General features: G+C 39.1%; 2 protein-coding genes across 5 annotated transcripts; both read left to right on the forward strand.

Annotated features, from left to right (window-relative positions):
* Positions 1 to 965: 965 nt before the first annotated feature.
* On the forward strand, positions 966 to 11,085 carry klhl12 (kelch-like family member 12). 3 transcript variants are annotated; one of them, XM_029505831.1, is made up of 13 exons: positions 966 to 1,242; positions 1,343 to 1,456; positions 2,376 to 2,602; positions 2,828 to 2,981; positions 3,720 to 3,937; positions 4,745 to 4,894; positions 5,018 to 5,132; positions 5,220 to 5,326; positions 5,396 to 5,591; positions 5,701 to 5,859; positions 6,799 to 6,897; positions 6,984 to 7,170; positions 8,744 to 11,085. In XM_029505831.1, the coding sequence occupies exons 2-13, from the start codon at positions 1,399 to 1,401 to the stop codon at positions 8,868 to 8,870; spliced, it is 1,797 nt and encodes a 598-aa protein (XP_029361691.1). In that variant the 5' UTR covers positions 966 to 1,242; positions 1,343 to 1,398; the 3' UTR covers positions 8,871 to 11,085. The 3 variants fall into 3 exon arrangements, with proteins under 3 accessions (XP_029361691.1, XP_029361692.1, XP_029361694.1); XM_029505832.1 differs by lacking the exon at positions 1,343 to 1,456; XM_029505834.1 differs by lacking the exons at positions 966 to 1,242; positions 1,343 to 1,456 and having other exon boundaries at positions 2,497 to 2,602; positions 2,779 to 2,981.
* tuba5 (tubulin alpha 5) lies at positions 9,768 to 18,248 on the forward strand. 2 transcript variants are annotated; one of them, XM_029505836.1, is made up of 5 exons: positions 9,768 to 9,943; positions 13,810 to 14,035; positions 14,852 to 15,000; positions 15,841 to 16,521; positions 16,597 to 18,243. In XM_029505836.1, the coding sequence occupies exons 1-5, from the start codon at positions 9,923 to 9,925 to the stop codon at positions 16,894 to 16,896; spliced, it is 1,377 nt and encodes a 458-aa protein (XP_029361696.1). In that variant the 5' UTR covers positions 9,768 to 9,922; the 3' UTR covers positions 16,897 to 18,243. The 2 variants fall into 2 exon arrangements, with proteins under 2 accessions (XP_029361696.1, XP_029361695.1); XM_029505835.1 differs by lacking the exon at positions 9,768 to 9,943 and adding an exon at positions 12,166 to 12,488 and having other exon boundaries at positions 16,597 to 18,248.
* The last annotated feature ends 1,871 nt before the right edge of the window (positions 18,249 to 20,119 follow it).

The raw sequence follows: 20,119 nt of genomic DNA on the forward strand, positions 1-20,119 counted from the left end.
AACAAACAACAACAAAAAGGAGCTTTTTTTTTTTGTTTTAGTTTTAATTTCATCCACACATAGATACTTAAGAGGTCCTTTACAGGTCTTCTTTTAGTTTATTCTGGAGAGTTTCCCCCATTTCTGATGCGGAAGGTTACTTTTTTTTATTTTTTTGTAATACTTTATTTAAAAATGTATGCTGTACAACTTTCAATCAGAGCAGTATATACACAACAAAGTCAAATAAATAAATTAACAAACAAACAAAAAACACTTGCACAGAAACAGATAAAAAAAAAGGCAGAACAGGATGCAGCTGTAAGTCTTGCACTATTTGTGAGTATTGCCATTTATTTAAATTTTGTTGTTGGTGTTGGTGTCAGTGATTTGTAGTAACTTACAACGTTCTTTCCCAGAACATTTCTTAGACTTAAATGGACTTGTGATACTGGCCAATTTTTTAAGAAAAGAAATGTATTTTTCTTATTAGTCCAAATAAACAACAGATTATGTAAATAATAATATATTTCATGTAGACATGCATCCACCTCAATGTACATACTGACCCATTCCCCTATATCCCCAGTTTTTATTTACTTAAATGGGCCCCATCACTCGTTTTTCTTAATGTTTAATTTTATTCTATATCTACATGTCAGGACTAAGATCAAGGTGAAACCGGAGACAAAATCATTGTATGTGTGAACATATTTTACCAATAAAAATGAAAGCTAATAAAGCACTTCAGCACACACAAATATATTCGTATAAATCTACGAACTAAATGAAATAGCATTAAAATGACAGACTGAATGAAGAGACATCAGTTTTTTAAATTATTGTTATTATTGTCATTATTATTTGATATAAATGTGTTTTTGTTTTGTTGTATTTTGTTCTTCGTGCTCGGCCTCGGGAGCGCGCACGTACAGTCACGTAACATCCACGCGACGTGTTTATGTCCAATCAGAGCTGCCGTTGTTTAGTTGACCAAATATTTTTAGCTGGATGAAAAACTGGTATCGGCGATAAAATGAAATAATTCAGAAACCTTAGACTCATGTGTCGCCGAGGAGAGGCTGACCTTCCGTCAGGTCATCATGGATTAGCCGACTGAGTGTTTATATATATATATATTTTTTTTAATTATTTTTTATTTTTCTCTGACTGACAGCAAGAACTGGGACAAGCTACTAACGTTAGCTACGAGCTAAAGCAACTTAGCCTAGACGTTTTGAGCCGTCTTTACTGCAGCGACAGGTATTTTGCAAATTCATGACAAGTCCTTCTGTGTGTGTCGCTTCTTGTGTTGTCTTCCTCTGGCCACCGGCTCACTTTTACATGGCTGTGTTTTTCCTAGTCGTGTTTGTGTAGCGTTGGCGTTAGCCCTCAGCTGTCGTTGGCTGCTGCTAGCTAATGTGCAGCTATAGTTATTGCCTCCCAGTGGTCGAAAAAGTGTTCAAATCTTTTAACGGTAAGTGGATTCAGAAACACTAATGTTATTATATCAATATAAACACTTGGTTAAAAGTAATATTTCCTGCACTGGAGAAGGGACCACTTTAGACTGTTGCATTTCTGATTTCCCTGCTGAAGCTGTTTTAAATGAGAGATGTAGGTGCTGATGTAAATGTGGAGTCTCTTTTTACCTGCAAAAACTGAAATTATATATATATATATATATATATATATATATATATTTATATATTGCTTGGGAAGTATTCATGTGCTTACTATAGCTATCACACAAACATCATTATGCCCCAATGAAATAGAGTGGAAATCCCATGATTTAACATACTTATGCAGTGCTGAAGCACAGCACTTAATCAACTAATCAACATGTAGCTGATTCAATCATTAGTTGAATATATAAGTTAAAAGTATATATTCTGCAATAAATGGTCTAATTTTTGGAGCAAATGTATGAAAACATTTAATTTCTCAATCTTCTCCAGAGTGAGGATTGTTTGTTTTTTTTTTTTTTTTTTTTTTTTACAGAATATCTTATTATTATTATTATTATTATTGGAAGACATCTCTTTAGGTTCATGGAAATAATTTTTCCTTTCCTACAGTTTTGCTCTGCGCACTTAATTATTTGTGATCATCAGTGAAATCAATAATTGATAATCAATGAAAATGATAATCAGTTCCACTTGCAATGTTTGTCTACTTTTATAAATGATTGCAGAATTAATATGCAGTAAAATATGCATTGTGTAACTGTGAAACGCAAGTGTTCTGTTGTCTTTTCATACCCATGTTATGCACACAAACAGAACACATACAATGATGAATTGTGTAAAAATGTTGAAAAGTTGAAGGTTTGTTTAAATATATATATGTATATGTGGAACTCCTTCCCAACAGCAGTTTTCTGTTTACTTTAGATTCCTTGAGCAATTTGAGATCACTGAGAGAATCTCAAGGTAGCATGGCTCCCAAAGACATCATGACCAATTCCCATGCCAAATCCATCCTCAATGCAATGAACTCGCTTCGCAAGAGCAACACACTCTGCGATATCACTCTGAGGGTGGAGAACACAGATTTTCCAGCTCACCGGATCGTCTTAGCTGCCTGCAGTGACTACTTTTGTGCCATGTTCACCAGCGAGGTAAAATCAAGAATCCTTATTTGTTGAGTTTTTAATACACAAATGAAAACAAGTCACACATGGCTTGATTTTAAAAAGGAAAACAATATATTTCTGTTTTCTGTCAGTGTCTGATAACTGGTTGTCAGAAAATCTTAGACTTTGCTAAAGACTTTAAATATACTTAATGCTCATAGGTGAAGCTTCCTGTCATATCTGATGGTCCATCTTGTTGTGGTTCTCCAGCTTGCAGAGAAAGGTAAATCTTTTGTCGACATTCAGGGGCTCAATGCGTCAACTATGGAGATCCTGTTGGACTTTGTCTACACAGAGACAGTGCTAGTCACTGTGGAGAATGTACAAGAACTGCTCCCAGCAGCGTGCCTGCTGCAGCTTAAAGGTAGGTGTAGTGTCTGATGCTGATATCACTGCGAGAAAACAACAACACGATGTGGGAATCTTTCACTAATCCTTAATAACTGATATTGCTGCTGACATTGTACCTGATCACCAGCTGTTGAGAGTTTTTGTTTTTCTTTTTGCTTTTTTTTTTTTAATGAATGATTTTTTTTTTTTTGCGGGGGGTGGGGCTCGGGGATGGCATGTCCATCCATCTATCCATTTTCTATTTCTAATTTCTAATTCAACGTCAGTGCACCCTAACCATCCTGCATCCAAATTTGTTAGTTTAATCACTAGGAGCTGGCTCCAGTGATGGGGAAAACAACAGCAGTGTTAATTATTCTCTCTGTCACATCTTTTCTGTTAGTGAACTTCGCATGCTCACCAGCTAGCCTTGACTGGGCTTGTTACTTCATGATAGCCATCTGTTGCCCTGAGGATGTAGCACTGTTCATATTATAACCTCTTGTTTTGTCAGTGCAACAACACACTAACTGATCATCAATAAATGACAATCACCTGTTGCCAGGAAAAGAAAACACATTTGTTGGCAGATAAATGTTAATACCATCTTCAAACTTCATAACTCACCCAGCAGAAGCTGTGGGGCATGGCAGCATTTTTCATTTCAGCAAAGGCACTTTGAAATGAAGAGATGATGAGTGATTCAAATATATACATATTGAATTTCAGTGATATATGTATGTAAGTGCAAATATATATTTGTTTTCCTCAGGGGTGAAAAGAGCATGTTGTGATTTTTTGGAGAGTCAGCTTGATCCCTCCAACTGTCTGGGTATTCGTGACTTTGCCGAAACTCACAATTGCCTTGACCTGATGCAGGCCGCCGAGCTTTTTTCCCAAAAGCATTTCTCCGAGGTGGTACAGCATGAAGAGTTCATGCTGCTCAGCCAGACAGAAGTGGAAAAGCTAATAAAATGTGACGAAATCCAGGTAAGGAAACTTAGCGTCTTGACCTTTTCTACTTTTTCTACTGAAATGTGCTTGAAGTCTCAAACTAAATCTGCTCTGCAGTGCATCTGCATATATACCTGCCGTCGCTGTAATGGTTAAAATTGGTGTGAAAATGTCTGAAAACTGTCTCTAATCAAAAAGTGGGAATTGAGCTCGACCTTCACAGCTTTCACATTGTCTTTCAAACAGAGTGTGAAAAGACCAGCAAGTACCAACCTGCTGTAATCTCAGTCAGTGTGTGCCCCCTCAGTTTCACTTAGGTTTGCAGATTGGGTTGACAATGAAATTGCAGAGAAGAAAACCTGATTTAAGTTTACCTTTGTGCTCAGGAAATTCCTGAAACAAACCACACGCTCTGCTTTATGAAAACACAGTTATTATCACACAGTGATTTATAGATCATCAATTCGCTCAAATGCTTCTTCCTGTCATTTTTGTTGTTTTAAAAATAAAACTAGACTATACACGTAAATCACAGTCACGCATCATTTACTCCCTGTACAACTATTTTCTTTGCATCGTCCATGTGAGGATAGTAAGGTGAAAATTCATGGCTCGTCTTACTTTTAGCAGACTGCATAGTCTTACTGTTACACATTAAGTCTCTGAACAACTAATAGTACTAATTGTATAAAGCTTTATAGTTTACATTCAGTGGTTGCATCTTTACTGAAGATAAATCTGAATTTTTTACTTGAGTCATAAGCTAACTGTTTGATAATCACATGGATTTAAGTATTAAATTCAGCTTTAATCTTCTCTGCCGTATTTGCTGTCTACATGTAGGTGGACTCAGAGGAGCCAGTATTTGAAGCCGTGTTAAACTGGGTCAAACACAACCGAAAAGAGCGAGAGCCCTATCTGCCCGACATGCTCGAGTTTGTTCGAATGCCGCTGCTGACCCCACGTTACATCACAGATGTCATTGATGCTGAGGTGAGCCAGGTGACACAGAGCAGGTTGTAGTGTAATTATATACCAGGCTGGCAATGAAAGAATATCTGCTGACACATTTATTGATGTAACCACGATAATTACGCAAGTTTTGACACGTTTTAGCCGCTCATTCGGTGTAGCCTGCCATGTCGAGACCTTGTTGATGAGGCCAAGAAATTCCACTTAAGACCGGAGCTGAGGAGTGAAATGCAGGGCCCACGCACACAAGCCAGATTAGGTAAGAATCTTCTTTTCAAAGGGAAGACAGCTTTATGCACATCTTTCATTTATTACATTTATAATCAGTGTTTTGGGGTCTTTTCAGGTGCCAAAGAAGTCCTGTTGGTCATCGGTGGATTTGGCAGCCAACAATCACCAATAGACATAGTTGAGAAATATGATCCAAAAACACAAGAATGGAGCTTCCTTCCTGTAAGTACTGAATTCATGTGAAGTTATCTCAGTGGATTGGGTTAATACAGACAGATTTTTCTGACACAGAATATTGCACGGAAAAGGCGTTACGTTGCCACGGTGTCTCTACACGATCGAGTCTATGTGATTGGAGGCTATGATGGTCGGTCGAGGCTCAGCTCTGTGGAGTGCCTGGATTACACAGCTGACGAAGACGGCGTTTGGTACACTGTCGCCACCATGAATGTGCGTCGAGGCCTTGCGGGAGCCACAACACTCGGAGGTGAGAGTCATTCACACATTCATGGGGGCTTTTCTTCAAAACAACATGTAAAACAGAAAAATTAATCCAAATTTCTCCGTTATGTTCCGTCTCATTCGACTCCCGGAAGACATGATCTATGTTGCTGGGGGTTTCGATGGTAGCCGGCGTCACACCAGCATGGAACGATACGACCCAAACATTGACCAGTGGAGCATGCTTGGAGATATGCAGACAGCAAGAGAAGGAGCAGGTCTGGTGGTGGCCAGCGGACTTATATACTGTCTAGGTATGGAGGGAAAATGTTCATGTAGCAGGGCTCCAATTAAATGTTTAGGGTTTTTTTTGTTTGTTTTTGCAGTTAGTTTGATTACTTTCTCAACAAATCAATAAATGGATCAGTCTATGAAAAATAGCCTGGTGTAATGATGTGAACTGATGGGAAACCAAAGATTCAGTTTCCCATCCGTTTCCCATTATGCTTAAAAAACAAACAGAAGATCAAATACATTTGGGAAACTGGAACTAAATGTTTGACAATTGACTGAAACAATGACTTGATTTTACTTGATCAACATGTGGTTCATATAAAAAAAAACCCAAAAAACTTTCATCTCATCTCTTTTTTTTTGGGTTACTGTTTCTCTCAGTGTCCCGTACAAGATATAATGTTGATGTTAGCTGGCAGCATGACATCAAGAGTTGCACACACTTTTACCATTTAGCATTATATGTATTTGATTAAAGTAGCATGAGAACACACCAGCCCTGCACAGGGACTCACAGTCTGTATTTATATATACCGGGCAGTCTGTATTACAACAACAGCGAGGACGAGGCTCACCGGCTACAAACAAAACAAAATATATAATAACATATCATTCCTGAGTTGGTTCTGTCATTAAGTAAAAAAAAATTAGAAAATAAAGAAAACTTGTCTTCATGAGCAAGTTAGCATTATTTATCCCCCTGATTAATGTGAAAGTCCTGTTTCTGCTTAATCATTTATTTTATTTAGTTTATTGTGTGACAAAAAAAATAGTGAAAGATGCCCAATGCTGTTAAAATTGATCAGGTCTTCCTCAAGTCCAGCAAATCCCCAAAATCCACTGATATTTGATCTCCTGCTACATTAAACAAAAAAATGTTATGAGAATCAACTTCATCTTGTTGCAGGTTATTTTCTGACTGATCGATTGTTCTAAACTTCCCTGACATCTCCTCACAGGTGGATACGATGGACTGAATATCCTGAATTCGGTGGAACGGTATGACCCACACACAGGCCACTGGACCAGTGTGACACCCATGGCCACCAAGCGTTCAGGTGTGTGAGATAAACAGCGCTGAAAGTTCAGATATTACAGATGACTCGGTGTGTAGTTGTTCATCTGAAACTGATTGTGTTTTCAGGGGCTGGTGTGGCTTTACTCAATGATCATATCTATGTAGTCGGTGGCTTTGATGGTGTTTCACACCTCGACTCTGTGGAAGTCTACAACATCAGAACAGACTATTGGACCACTGTAGCCAGTATGACAACGCCACGATGTTACGTAGGAGCAACTGTTCTCCGAGGACGTCTCTACGCCATCGCTGGGTAAGAAAAAAGTCCAAGTGTTCTGACTGTGGCAGTGGCTTGAAAAGTGAGGTCTGATTCATGCATGGTTTAAAGGCTTCCTCTATATAGTGGCCCTGTCGAATGACAACCATGTAAGAGAAAATCCACAGTGCTGTTCTGTGCAAAGCTGCATCCAGAGGTGCAACCAAAGCTGAATTAAGGACGCGCCTCGGATTAGAAGACGCATTCTTGTGAACACAAACGTGATTTTTGAAACCAAATCAAAATGAATTGTATAACACCAAATAATTATGAAGTTATTTCAAGGCACTTTACAGATAGAGCAGGTCCATTGAAACAGAACCAACAAGACCCACCAGTCAAGTCTTGCTCAAAGTCAAGTTGCTGAGCTTCATATTAGCTTTCACTTTTCTATCCTGAGCATTCTGCACAAAATGGTCTCAAAAAAATGTTGGCTGAACTGAATGCAGATTTTCAGGAAGTCGGTGGACAATTTTCAGTTTCACAAGTTTCATCACATAAAATAATTGGCGTTGACGCACGCTAAGTTACAATATAATGTATACATATCCCATCTATTAAACCGCATTGACAACATTTGAATGAGACCAGTCCATAAATCAGCTGCTTGTAGGTTTTCTGGCAAATATCAGTCAAACATATGCCAGCACACATTGGCTGCAGACGAAATATCAGGATCGGTCTTTTCCAAATCCTGTTAGAGAGTGTTAAAAGCTGTTCTTCAGTGTTATGAAAGCGTGAATCCTTCAGACTCCTGGCTTTGTTGCTCAAACTGGAATTCTGGGCTCATAGTATGCTGTCTCACTAGAACCTGAAGCAACGTGCCCTCACCAAAGCAGCCGCAGAGCTTTTTCAATGCAGGAGTGTTTTTGGGCTGTACAAATAATCATTAGCACGTAGCATTAAGCTGCTCAACAATTTAACTTAGCAGAGGATCAAATACAAAAGAGTTTTCAGAGGTGGTGTGTAATCAGGAAATAAGTCCAGACACCAAAATATAATTGTAGATGACTAAAAGTAAATTGCGTAAAATGCTTCCACACTGTTTAAGCTTTTCATGCCTGTGTATTACAAGTTAATATTCCCTCCAAACTTTTTCTGAAGCAGGTTCTTTCTTTAGTTCACATAGGTTTAAAATACTCTCAAAGTTAAAGACGATAACTTTCGTGCATCTAATATAGATTTCGTCTGTTTAAGAGGTTTAAAGATCCACATAGATGATTCACAGGTGTGCTCTGATGGTCAGCTGGTAGATCATGATGGTAAAGTTTGTTCTTTTTCTGTCATTTATCAGTGGCATGAAGCTGGTGACTGCAGTGTTTCTGTTAAATGTTTGCAGTCTGGTTAAATTGTTGCTGGTCTCCAAGGTCCAAACACACAGAGTTGTCGTGTGAAACCTAACTAGTTCCATCAGATCTTTGAATTAAACTGTCATGGAGTTTGTGTTGAGCCTGAACAACACTTGGCTGCTAGTAATGTGATCTTGGCTCACCATTAAATTGTAGGACATTGTTGACTGTTGTGGTTTCAACTTTCAGTTCCTCTCTGCCTGTCTCATATCTTTCTACAGATATGATGGGAACTCACTTCTCAGCAGTATTGAATGTTACGACCCGGTTATCGACTCCTGGGAGGTTGTTACTTCGATGGCGACGCAGCGCTGCGATGCAGGCGTCTGTGTTCTACGGGAAAAATGATCTTTGTCAAGATCAAGAGCCACAAGAGGAAAAGCAGGCTGAAAGACAGGCAGCTAGACTTTGCTAAAATGCCAGTACAGCAGAGCCACAAAGGGAGATGTTTGTTTGCCAGTATACAAATAGGTTTGCTCGCGCTCTCATGAGGGGGAAAAAAAAAGATAAAGTGCAGCTGTTTGGGCTGCCGCCTCCACTGGATGGTTAACCTTTCGCCACTTGTACCGTGCAACAGAGATTCAGCTTCGCTGTGGTCGACTTCACCTCAAAAGAGGCCTCCGAGGAGCCCATTGCCACTTGCATGACTCTCGTCAGTGGTACTTGTTGCTGTCGTTACCTGTGAGATTATTTTTTCAGTTTGTCTTCAAAGTGCAATATATTTCTACTCATCACAAGAAAACATTAACGGTTGGAGCTCAGTTAGACTCCAGTTGCTGCTATAAGCCTTATGACTTTGGCCTCTATGGATCAGTGAACATTCATGTTGCCTCCCATTTTACTGTGATGATAGTTGCAGTACATTGGCTTATTGAGTTTAGTCGTTTGGCATTGGCAAAATCTTAATGGGTCGATATCTCAATCCATTTTTGTAATTCTTCCTGTAAACAGTGCTTTTAGAGTCTAATTACTTTATTACAAATTGTTTAATACTTATCGTTGCTCTCAGATTATATATTTAGAGATGAATATTGTTTTAGAAAATCACTGAATTGTACCAGTTGACCTGATTATTTCGTCCCTAAAATTGGCACAACTGATAAATCACATTAGTATTGAAGTTGCATGTGGTTTGTTATGTTGTTTTTTTTTTGTTTGTTTGTTTGTTTTGTTCTTTTTTTCCTCAGCTTATATTTGAACATGTCCATGTTGGACACAAACTCCTGATATCACTGTTGCCTGGGAACTCAATAAACACTAAGAACTGGTACGTTTTGACTGTGGTACGTGAAAACACCTCTTAAATGATGCAGTAAGACAAAATGCAGTATACTTGCTTCACACGCTGTCTGCTGACTCAACGGCATCTGACGAAACGTCTCGTCACCTGAAGCAGTTTTATGTCTCAGATTCATCAAACTGTACCGGTGTAATGCTTCCATTTCATCACTGTACAACTAAAATGTGTCCGTTTTAACATAAGGAAATGGTTAAAAAAAAAAAACAAAAAACTGAATGTCCGCATGCCACAAAAATGACTGGTTTCACTATCCAACCTCCCAATATGTCTATTTTAATAAAGGTAAGCATTTTGTGATAGCTGCAATGGGTCTTTGATTCCTATTTCCCTTTCAAATGTGTTTTTAACTACATCAATGCCAACTGTGTTGGTGTCAGCGTTGTTCAGTCCACCACTTTGGTCTAGATCAAAATTTACGTAATGCTAAAAGTGTCATTATCAACTATTGAAGCATTATCATGAAATGTTCCAACTATTCGTGATCCCCAGAGGATCAATGTGAATGACTATGGACATCCCTCCAACAGCCCAGATTTTAGTTATCCCTCCTTCTCTTCGTCTAGTTTCTGCAAAGTCAAAGATACGACATCAGCTGTAATTTGCCCACACAAATATTTACTGAAGCCGTGTATATTGAATACCACTAAGAATGTTTCACATGACAAAACATGACTTGTAATGGTGATAATGATAACTGTTCCTCAGCCTTAATGCTTGTTTCAGTTTGTTTTTGGCTAACGCCGTTTCTGGCTGCAGCAGACAACTGTTTTCAGAGATAAAGCTCAGACTACTAAAGATCAGACCAAGACAATTACAAAACCAGCTGGTTAACATTGGCAGCTAAAGAGAAAGTTATTCCCCAAAGAGCTGGTGAACAGGAAAATTATCAGCATTTGCAAAAAAAAAATGGCTCCTGTTACAAACGTCTAGTTGTAAATGCAGGAATGTCTGTAAAGATGAAAGGCTCAACATCGGGTCGTTTGTACTGCCATTGTGGGTGTGATATTACTGTGATATTAGCATTTTAAGGATCATGTACTGCACGTAGCAGATAAAGCCAAAGTACACTGAACTTCCCTCCTCTCAAATTCACATTCATAAAATCTAACCAACATTCTTCCTCCCACTAAATGTGTTCGTGCCTGTTGGGGGAAACACTATCTGATGGCTAAATTAAAATTATTTGATATCCATCCTGGTGTGTCCTGGAAAGAAAAAAGAAAAAAGAAAAAAAAAAAAAGCTCATTTTTAAGGGAGGAATAACGCTGGTAAAATATGGCGCAATACAGGAAACGTGTGGATTTTATTAGGCGAAGCTTTGTCTTGTTTACTGAGCCATTCCAATTGTGTTGAACCTCTAACTCCTTCCAGTGAAAGACACAAAGTACTGCACAGAATACTTTCACCCAATACTGAATATTATTAGCAAAAAGGGAGCAATTCAGATTAAAAATCAGACCGTTCTTTTCTCCCACAGTTTAACCACCATGTTTAATTACAGGAGAGGAATATTTTTACAGGCATGTGACTCGGCCTCTGCTAACATTAACATTTGGCTGTATTATCGTCACATAAAATATGTAGAGCCAAAGATAATTTATTATCAGTGGTTATATTATAATTAGTGAAATTTTTAAGGCGCTTATTTCCACTCTGTTTCCGTTTCATCTAAACTTACAACAGAAACAGATGAGTAGTGTATGATGTGATTTCCAAACTTTTTACTGCGGTCCAGTACATTACAAAAAAAAATAAATTAAAGAAAGATAAAAGGCAAATTCTGTGACTTTTCCTTTTCCTCCCTCAAAAACCATTTCTTGACCCCTCTCACTTATCTTGTGACCCTTCTGAGCGGCCTTGCCTCGAGGTTGGGAATAAAATGATCTGTATATGAAATCTGAAACAGGAGTTCAATCAGCTGAAACAGGAAAACGCTGCACATGAATTTCTGCATCAAGAGCAATGATATGACAACGTGGTTAATACTGACTATTATTTTTGGTGCTTTAAGTACATTTATCTGATTGATGCTGTCATTTTACTTTAGTAAGGCTGCAAGAAGCACTAACCCAATTTTAGTAATATAAGAACCAGGCCACTTGACGTAACAATGTAATGGATTGAATTAACATTGTTGAATTGAATAAAGGATCTGAGTGCCTCTTAATACTCCTGATAGCGCAACAAAGGATAACATTTCATGAACTTGTATGTGTGGTCTTGAAGAAGAGGATTAAAGCAGTTGCTGGATAGCTGTTAAGAAGTCGGCGAAAAATCGATGCAGATTGTGGTGGAAAAATGAGTCACTCCACCTGCCAGTAACGACAAGTAAAAATAAAAACTGCCTAAAACAACATTTTGAGGGAGAGTTGGCTTCATATGGGAGAAAAGTCCTCACCCTTTCATTCCCTCCCTCCCTCCTTGCTTCTCTAAAGCCTGATTAAGCACCACTGCCGTCAGACAGACGCACCGGTGAGCCTGTGTGCAGGTATAAAGAGCAGTTGGCCGTGGGCGGGACAGAGCGGGCTCTGTTGGGGGAGACACTTTATTCGTCCCAGGACGCTGCACAGGAATAACGCAGTGTGTCTGGAGCTTTTTCCGACGCACAATAAAACGTACAGCATCCTGCGGCAGAACCAGCAGCTTATTACATCTGGAGCAACATGGTAAGAGCATTGAACTGCACCTCACTAGAAATGGAGAAACAGCTCTAGAAAACGTTTGATATGCATTAATCATAACTTACACTCTGCATCTGACTTTTTCTGAAATCTCCAAGTAAATTTGAATTTATGCATGACATGACCCCGCAGTGAATATATCTGAGATCTAAGATGCTGCTCATTATGTTAACATGCACATCCTTGGAAATACTCCCTTCATAGGCTGCTGCTTTTCGCTCTACTCTTGTTTTATGAGTTCATAATCGCTGGCAGGCTGCGGGCAGCCAGCAAATGGAGCACAAAGATTTATCATCAGACTGAGAATAAATCACATTCTGTCTCTGGCTCTGAGTGGCTTGTAGTCTAATCTTTATATTTCAACTTTAGCCTTCCCCTGCCTCACAAATGTCACTCAACGGGAAAATGAAAAAATCATCTTGGGGGATGTTCCGCCTCCAGGGGAAACAAGAGCTGAATTTCTCAACATGTTGAAACTTGACTGTTGGAGGGCTTGTGAAATGCAACAGTAAATGGTTGTGATACGCCTGTCCCACTTTTGACACTGTTTACACTTAACAATTAAAAAAGCAGCGCCCAAATACAGTGAACGGCAACTTGTGCCATCAGATGGGTGTATGGAAGTAAGGATAGGCCAACGCAGCCTGAACTGTAAACTCAGACTCAAAGTCATGCCTGATGATTAATTTAATCACAATATCAGAAATTAATTCATTTGAATTAATTTCTTTTCAAATCTCACTTCCTTCACTCGTTTTAATGACAAGCACATCACAAGGCAGAGATCAGACTGAGTTCACTCCAGTTCATCCTGGTTTGTGGTGCATCAGTCTAATTAAAGCCATGACTTACTGACTTAATTTGAATTTGAAAAGATGTTTTATTTTTTTCATTAGTAACTATTCAGCTGTGATTTAGGCAGGTCCTGAGATAGTCAGTTGCTTTGCAGATTTACATTTAGATGCTGGTTGTGTTTCTTTGCCTTCATGGCTGACCATCTTTATCTCTCTGAAAAAATATGTCGGCCGGGTTCCTTATATCATTTCATATATATGATTTTTATAGTTAGAATTGCTTCTCAAATTCAAATGCTTTTGGCTTTTCTTTCCTTCCATGCACGCGTTTCTACCCAGACTAAATTTCCAGGTTTATACATCCAGAACCTTTATTTGAACAGTGAGTAGGTCAAATTAGTGCAATCAATGCAGAAATAAGCTCATCTTTCATTTGTTACTGTTGTGAGATGGGTTCTTCAATGCCCTTTGTCTTTATCTCAACTCCTAACTGCGTTCATTTTTCTGCACAGAGAGAGTGTATCTCTATCCACGTGGGCCAGGCAGGTGTCCAGACAGGAAATGCATGCTGGGAGCTCTTCTGCCTTGAGCATGGCGTTGGTCCTGATGGCGTCTTTCTAGACAGCCCTGCAGAACCAAACTCACGTGAAGATCCATTCAACACTTTCTTCAACACTGGGAGCTCTGGACGGCATGTTCCCAGAGCGATATACGTAGACCTGGAGCCCACAGTGGTCGGTGAGTACATCCATACAGGTGTGTGTTTGTTTGTTTTTTACCTTATCTCTGGGTTTTTATAACTGTTCCTGTCCTTGAACATGTCCAGTGGGAGTGCGTCTCCATCCTTGTGGGTCAGACAGGTAACTGCGGACGGAAATACTTGTAACCAAGCAACAAAAGTGTAGTGATGGTCCTTTTAATCTTTTATTCGATCCTCCTCACTTACAGAGGTGAAAGAATCGATTTTAGCAAGTCCTTTTCCCAATATGCTGCATTCACCTGTTCAATTTCTGCATATGCACCTTCCAAGGAAGTCAGGCGATACTTTTGAAATGCTGTTGTATTGTTGCTCTATAAAAACACGGTAAATTAATGCACACTTAAATAACACAGTCAGATAATCAAAATGTGTAAAAGTTATATTAAACACAATACTTTCTTTTTTTATTTGAAACTAATTTAGCCTTATTTAATTTATCTGTAATTTACTCTTCTTATTCTTTAGTTCTGTTTTTAGCAGGATATGCATTACTTATATTGTTATTAATAAATCATATACAGTTGTCCTTTCACTACATTTTCCATATTATCATGCACACAGTGAAACATTAAAATTCAACATGAGATGTTCATGAACCGTTGTGTTAACTTTAAAACTCTACATATTTTGGGCATCAGTTTTCTCATACTTCATAGCCAGTCGAGTTTATTTTGGAATTGTGTTTTGTTTTTTTTGTTTTTTTATTGTTATTATCATTGCTGGTCTGGTTTTTCAAGTCAAATCAAGTTCCATTTGATCTTACTGAGCTTCCTGAATCAAATGTTTTGTTTCAGATGAAGTGAGGGTTGGAAAGTACAAAGAGCTCTTCCACCCTGAGCAGCTGATCTCTGGAAAGGAAGATGCAGCCAACAACTACGCCCGTGGCCATTACACTGTTGGGAAAGAAATCATTGATGGTGTCATGGAGCGCATACGTAAAATGGTCTGCAACAAAAACAAATTCCTGTTGATGTGTGTCAAACCAAAATGTATGTCTATGGCTTTGCTGTAAATAGCCGTTATGGCACAACTCCCTCGGACGGGAATAACATTGCCATTACAATTACGCCAATTTCCTGCTCCATACTGTTTTGCCTTTAACTATATTAGTGTATATAATTTAATTGCATGAAGCGAAAGCTCGTGCATCAGCATTCACATTACACACACAAACAGAAAAGTTCAGCCACCCTCTCCTGTTCATTTGTGTGGGAAAATGTGTCTTTGAATGGGAAAGTGTATCTGAACTTTAGAGAGAGTTTTTCATGTGTGACTATCAGATATAACGTGTTGATTATTGAGCGTTAGTGGTGTGCATGGGAATCCTCTGTTACCTTTGGACACAGCCAGGTCCAGGTGAGCTGACTCATCCTGTTTCCATAATTAATATAAGTGTGCTGACTGTCTCCTGACTGTAGCATCCTGTTGTACAGACATGAAAGTCACGACAAGTCTCATCTAACTTTCAGTGAGGAAGTGTACAAGAATATTTCCCATTTTGTAAGAGTCAACCTTTTTCACCAAGTCTAATGCCTAAATCAGTGTTGCCTAATTCAATTTTCAAAATAAAACAGCCCAGGCTCAACATCAACATCCTTTTTTTTGAAGTTAATATTCCACATCACATGGCCAAACCCTCACTTCACTGTGGGCGTTTAAAGGCTCTCTGAAGGCTCATCCCCGAGTGTTTCCTTTCTCACCTTAACATTAAACACATGATCCATTAATAATCAATTATAGCCATTTTAGGTCAACAGAGACTGTCCATCCCTGTCCTTCCCAGACGGACCAGTGCACAGGCCTGCAGGGGTTCCTGGTCTTTCACAGCTTCGGAGGCGGCACCGGCTCCGGCTTCACCTCTCTGCTGATGGAGCGCCTTTCTGTTGATTACGGCAAAAAATCCAAGCTGGAGTTTGCTGTTTATCCGGCTCCTCAGGTCTCCACTGCTGTGGTGGAGCCTTACAATGCCATCCTGACCACCCACACCACCTTAGAGCACTCCGACTGCGCCTTCATGGTGGACAACGAGGCCATCTACGACATATGTCGCCGCAACATGGACATCGAGAGTCCTGGTTACATCAACCTCAACAGACTGATCGGTCAGATCGTTTCCTCCATCACTGCCTCCCTTCGTTTTGACGGTGCCTTGAATGTCGATCTGATGGAGTTCCAGACTAACCTGGTGCCGTTTCCACGAATCCACTTCCCTCTGGTTACTTACTCGCCCATCATCTCTGCTGAGAAGGCTTACCACGAGCAGCTAACTGTATCCGAGATCACGAGCGCCTGCTTTGAGCCGACCAATCAGATGGTTAAGTGCGATCCCCGTCATGGCAAGTACATGGCCTGCTGCATGCTGTACCGAGGTGACGTCGTCCCGAAGGATGTAAACGCCGCCATTGCAAATATAAAAACCAGACGCTCCATTCAGTTCGTTGACTGGTGCCCCACTGGTTTCAAAGTGAGTAACACGATGATGGTGAAAAAGGACATTTGAGATTTTTCATCCCTCTGATCGTTCTCTTTGTCTCAACAGGTAGGTATTAATTACCAGCCGCCAACCGCTGTTCCTGGCGGAGACCTCGCCAAAGTCCAAAGGGCCGTGTGCATGCTGAGCAACACCACCGCCATCGCAGAGGCCTGGTCCCGTCTTGACCACAAGTTTGACCTGATGTACGCCAAGCGTGCATTCGTCCACTGGTATGTGGGTGAGGGCATGGAGGAGGGGGAGTTTGCAGAGGCCAGAGAGGACCTGGCCTGTCTGGAAAAGGATTACGAGGAGCTGGGTCAAATGAGCCCTGACTCTGAAAATGATGAGGAGGATCAAGAGTACTGAGCGTGGTCGGGCTTTGAGCTATGATGGCTGACAAGCGATGATTTTTTTTTTTTATCAACCATCCACCCATCTTCAGCCACTTATCCGGGGTCGGGTCGATTTTTAACATGTATCTTCTAATCTGGACTTTACTGACTTTTTTGCTACTCTTTTTTTATATATAATATCAGCTTTAAGATTAAAAGATTAACTACTTTCAATCGGTTTTGTTTCTGTGGGAAAAATTTTCTTTGCATATTCTCCAAATAGACACAGCGGTCTAATGTCCAGTAACCACCATGTCTACATAGTGTTCTATCCAGCTACATGCCATCTCCTTCTCTCTCTCTCTCTCTCTCTCTCTCTCTCTCTTGCTTGCTCACTCTCTTCGTATTTCTTGTATGTCTCTCCACTTGACACTGCTGAGTAAAGGCAACCTGCCTAATTTCCGTAAGATGAAGTACAAGGAAGCAAAAACAGCCTTTTAATATAAGAATGGGGTAAAATCTCATTTTCCTAAATACAAATCTATATTGTAACATGACTTTCAGGTCAATTAGACCCCAAAGTCAGGCTGAGGGGCTTCAATATGACAGCTTAAAAAGCGGCCATAACCATATATTAAAATGATAAACCAATGCAGCTCGTGTTCTTCAATCACTTAAAGCAAGACCAGGAATCTCCAGGACCACAAATGGACAGATGGGGCTACATGGTTACCTATTTTGTGTTTATATCATTTGCCCAAATGTGAACACGCCTTTTCTCATCCTGTCAAGACTAAACGTGCTGATTTAGAAACTTTAAAAAGTTCCACATCATGCCTGACAGAAAGGATAGTGAGAAAATGTTTTGTTGGATAAAATCACCCAGTTTCATGGAGGCGTATATTTATTTACATACACTGGACTCTGTCCTTTGTGGAGATGCAGAACCGTACTGCATTATACTTTAGTAATATTCTGTTGTATACATTTATATCAATATTCATTCTACAGCGCCACCGAGTGCATCCTGAAGCATTAAAATGGTGTTAAATCAACTACCTGAAACAATCACAATAAACACTAAACATCAGCGCCTTCATAAACATTTATTGCAGTCTGCATTAATATAAGATAATATAGATTTCCAAGACACAATCAATATAAACAAAATTCCCTTTTGCCAGATTTCACAGCTTGAGAATACCTTTTGTTCTCAGAATCAAGAAGTTGGATTCTTTCGTTCATTTTCACTTTCTTTTCATATACACTATGTAACGGCATGCAATCCAAATTCATTTATTTGTTCCAGCAGCACTGAGTTAAAAAAAAAAAAAAAAGACACAAACAAACAAAAAACAAGGCAATTTTATCCAATAGGGAACAAAAGGGGTAAAACTCATAATGAATAATACTTTAGGGGGAATGGGGGTTATTTACAAATGTTGTGATTATGGTGACTTGTCTTTTCTACTGACTTCAATAAACAGATTGGAGTAACTTGTTGGACGTTTATTTGTCTGTCAGTGACCCCCCCTGATGTCGGGGGGGGGGGACACCATCTGTCCCTCTTGTCTCTGAGGACACTTGTCCTGGACCTCCTCCCGCTGACTGACTGATCTGACTGAGAACTCTTCTCATCAGTGACAGATGTTAGAAAACGTTTGTGAGAAACATCCAATCAAACTGCACGCTCTGGTTATTTAAACAACGAGTCCCGGTAGCCGTGAAGGTGTCACCTGAATATATTCATCCGCGCGAGTGTAAACACAAGACTGAACTAAAACAGGAAAAAATGCTTATTAGGACGTAATGTTGTTATTTAAAATCTAATAATAACGACAGCTGAGGAGCTACATGTAACGATACCCGTTTAAAATGTGCAGATAAGTTCAGGTCAGTGACGGTGACTCTGCTCGGAGTTTCATCACGTCAATCCCTTACAACTCCTTCCTGCTTTAAATGTGGAAACATTCAGAGGTGAAGGAAGTGTATCAGAATTTAAACTACATTTAAAGTATAATCACCACAGTATGGAAATACTGCATTACAAACAAAAGCCCAATACTCATAATTTTACTAAAGTCGAATTGCAATAAAAGAAATGTTATCACCAAAATCTATCATGAGTATGGAAAGTGAAAGTACACACCATACGGAATAAACAATTTCAGCATAATGTGGTATTACATTACATTAAATGTAATATAGTTATGATATAATAATGCATAAATATCACACTAATCATCATTTTAAATGACATCATATACTTCTAAAGCATTTCTCTCTCAGTTCCAGAGTTTTATCCTAGTAAATGCATCATACTTGATATTTCATTTTTATTTTATTTCAGTTTATTCACATATTTATGTATATATCAAATGAATCAAATTGATAATATTTGGCTCTCAGGTTCACATTTCACATAAGTAAAGTATTTGTGTGAAGTAAAAACGCTCAAATTATTCTGAAATACAGTGAATTTACTTAGTTACTTTGCACCACTGGTCATGTTTCTGTGTTCATTAATCATATGGCATCCTGGTTTTTAGATTTCTTTTTAAACAATACAGTCATAAGAGGATTTAAAATAGGTTTCTTATGTGTTAATAGTTAGAGGCAGCTCTGCCTCTATGGTGGATTAATTCAGCCATTCTATACTACTATGACACGTTAATTGCTCATTTGAAGAAGCAAAGAAACAACAGAAGTAATTGATAGTGAGACAGAGGCTTCTGGGGACCCAGGAGGTCTGGCTGAATGGGCATGTATTTACATGTTGAAGCTGTGAGAAGATTAAGAATTAAAATTTGATGAAATGATGTCTTTATATAAAATGCATGGCTGGATTAACAGCCTATCAGCCCAGGGGCATACATATGTTGTTGGGCCTCCACTCACGTCCACAATACAGGGCAGCTTCATTATTTCTCCAGACAAACAGAAACTATCTATGACAGCTGTAATCATTAGTGACTGAATGGATGAGTTTGATTTGTCCTCCTACTGAATTTCAGAGGAGCTTTCTGTGTGTTAAAAAGCTGGAAAAGACGAAGATGAGCTCAATATAAACCAAAATAAAACTAGATTTGGACACAGAAGACAAAGAGGATGAGATGGAGGATGGAGAAGCTGTGGTGCAAATTTCAAACAATTTTCTAAACATTTATGTGGAACCAAATTAGATTTTACTTACATTTATACATATATATATAAAGTTATTACATAACTAAAAAATATGTTTACAAAGACACTAATAC

Source organism: Echeneis naucrates, chromosome 7, assembly GCF_900963305.1.
Source record: "Echeneis naucrates chromosome 7, fEcheNa1.1, whole genome shotgun sequence".
Lineage (NCBI taxonomy): Eukaryota > Metazoa > Chordata > Actinopteri > Carangiformes > Echeneidae > Echeneis > Echeneis naucrates.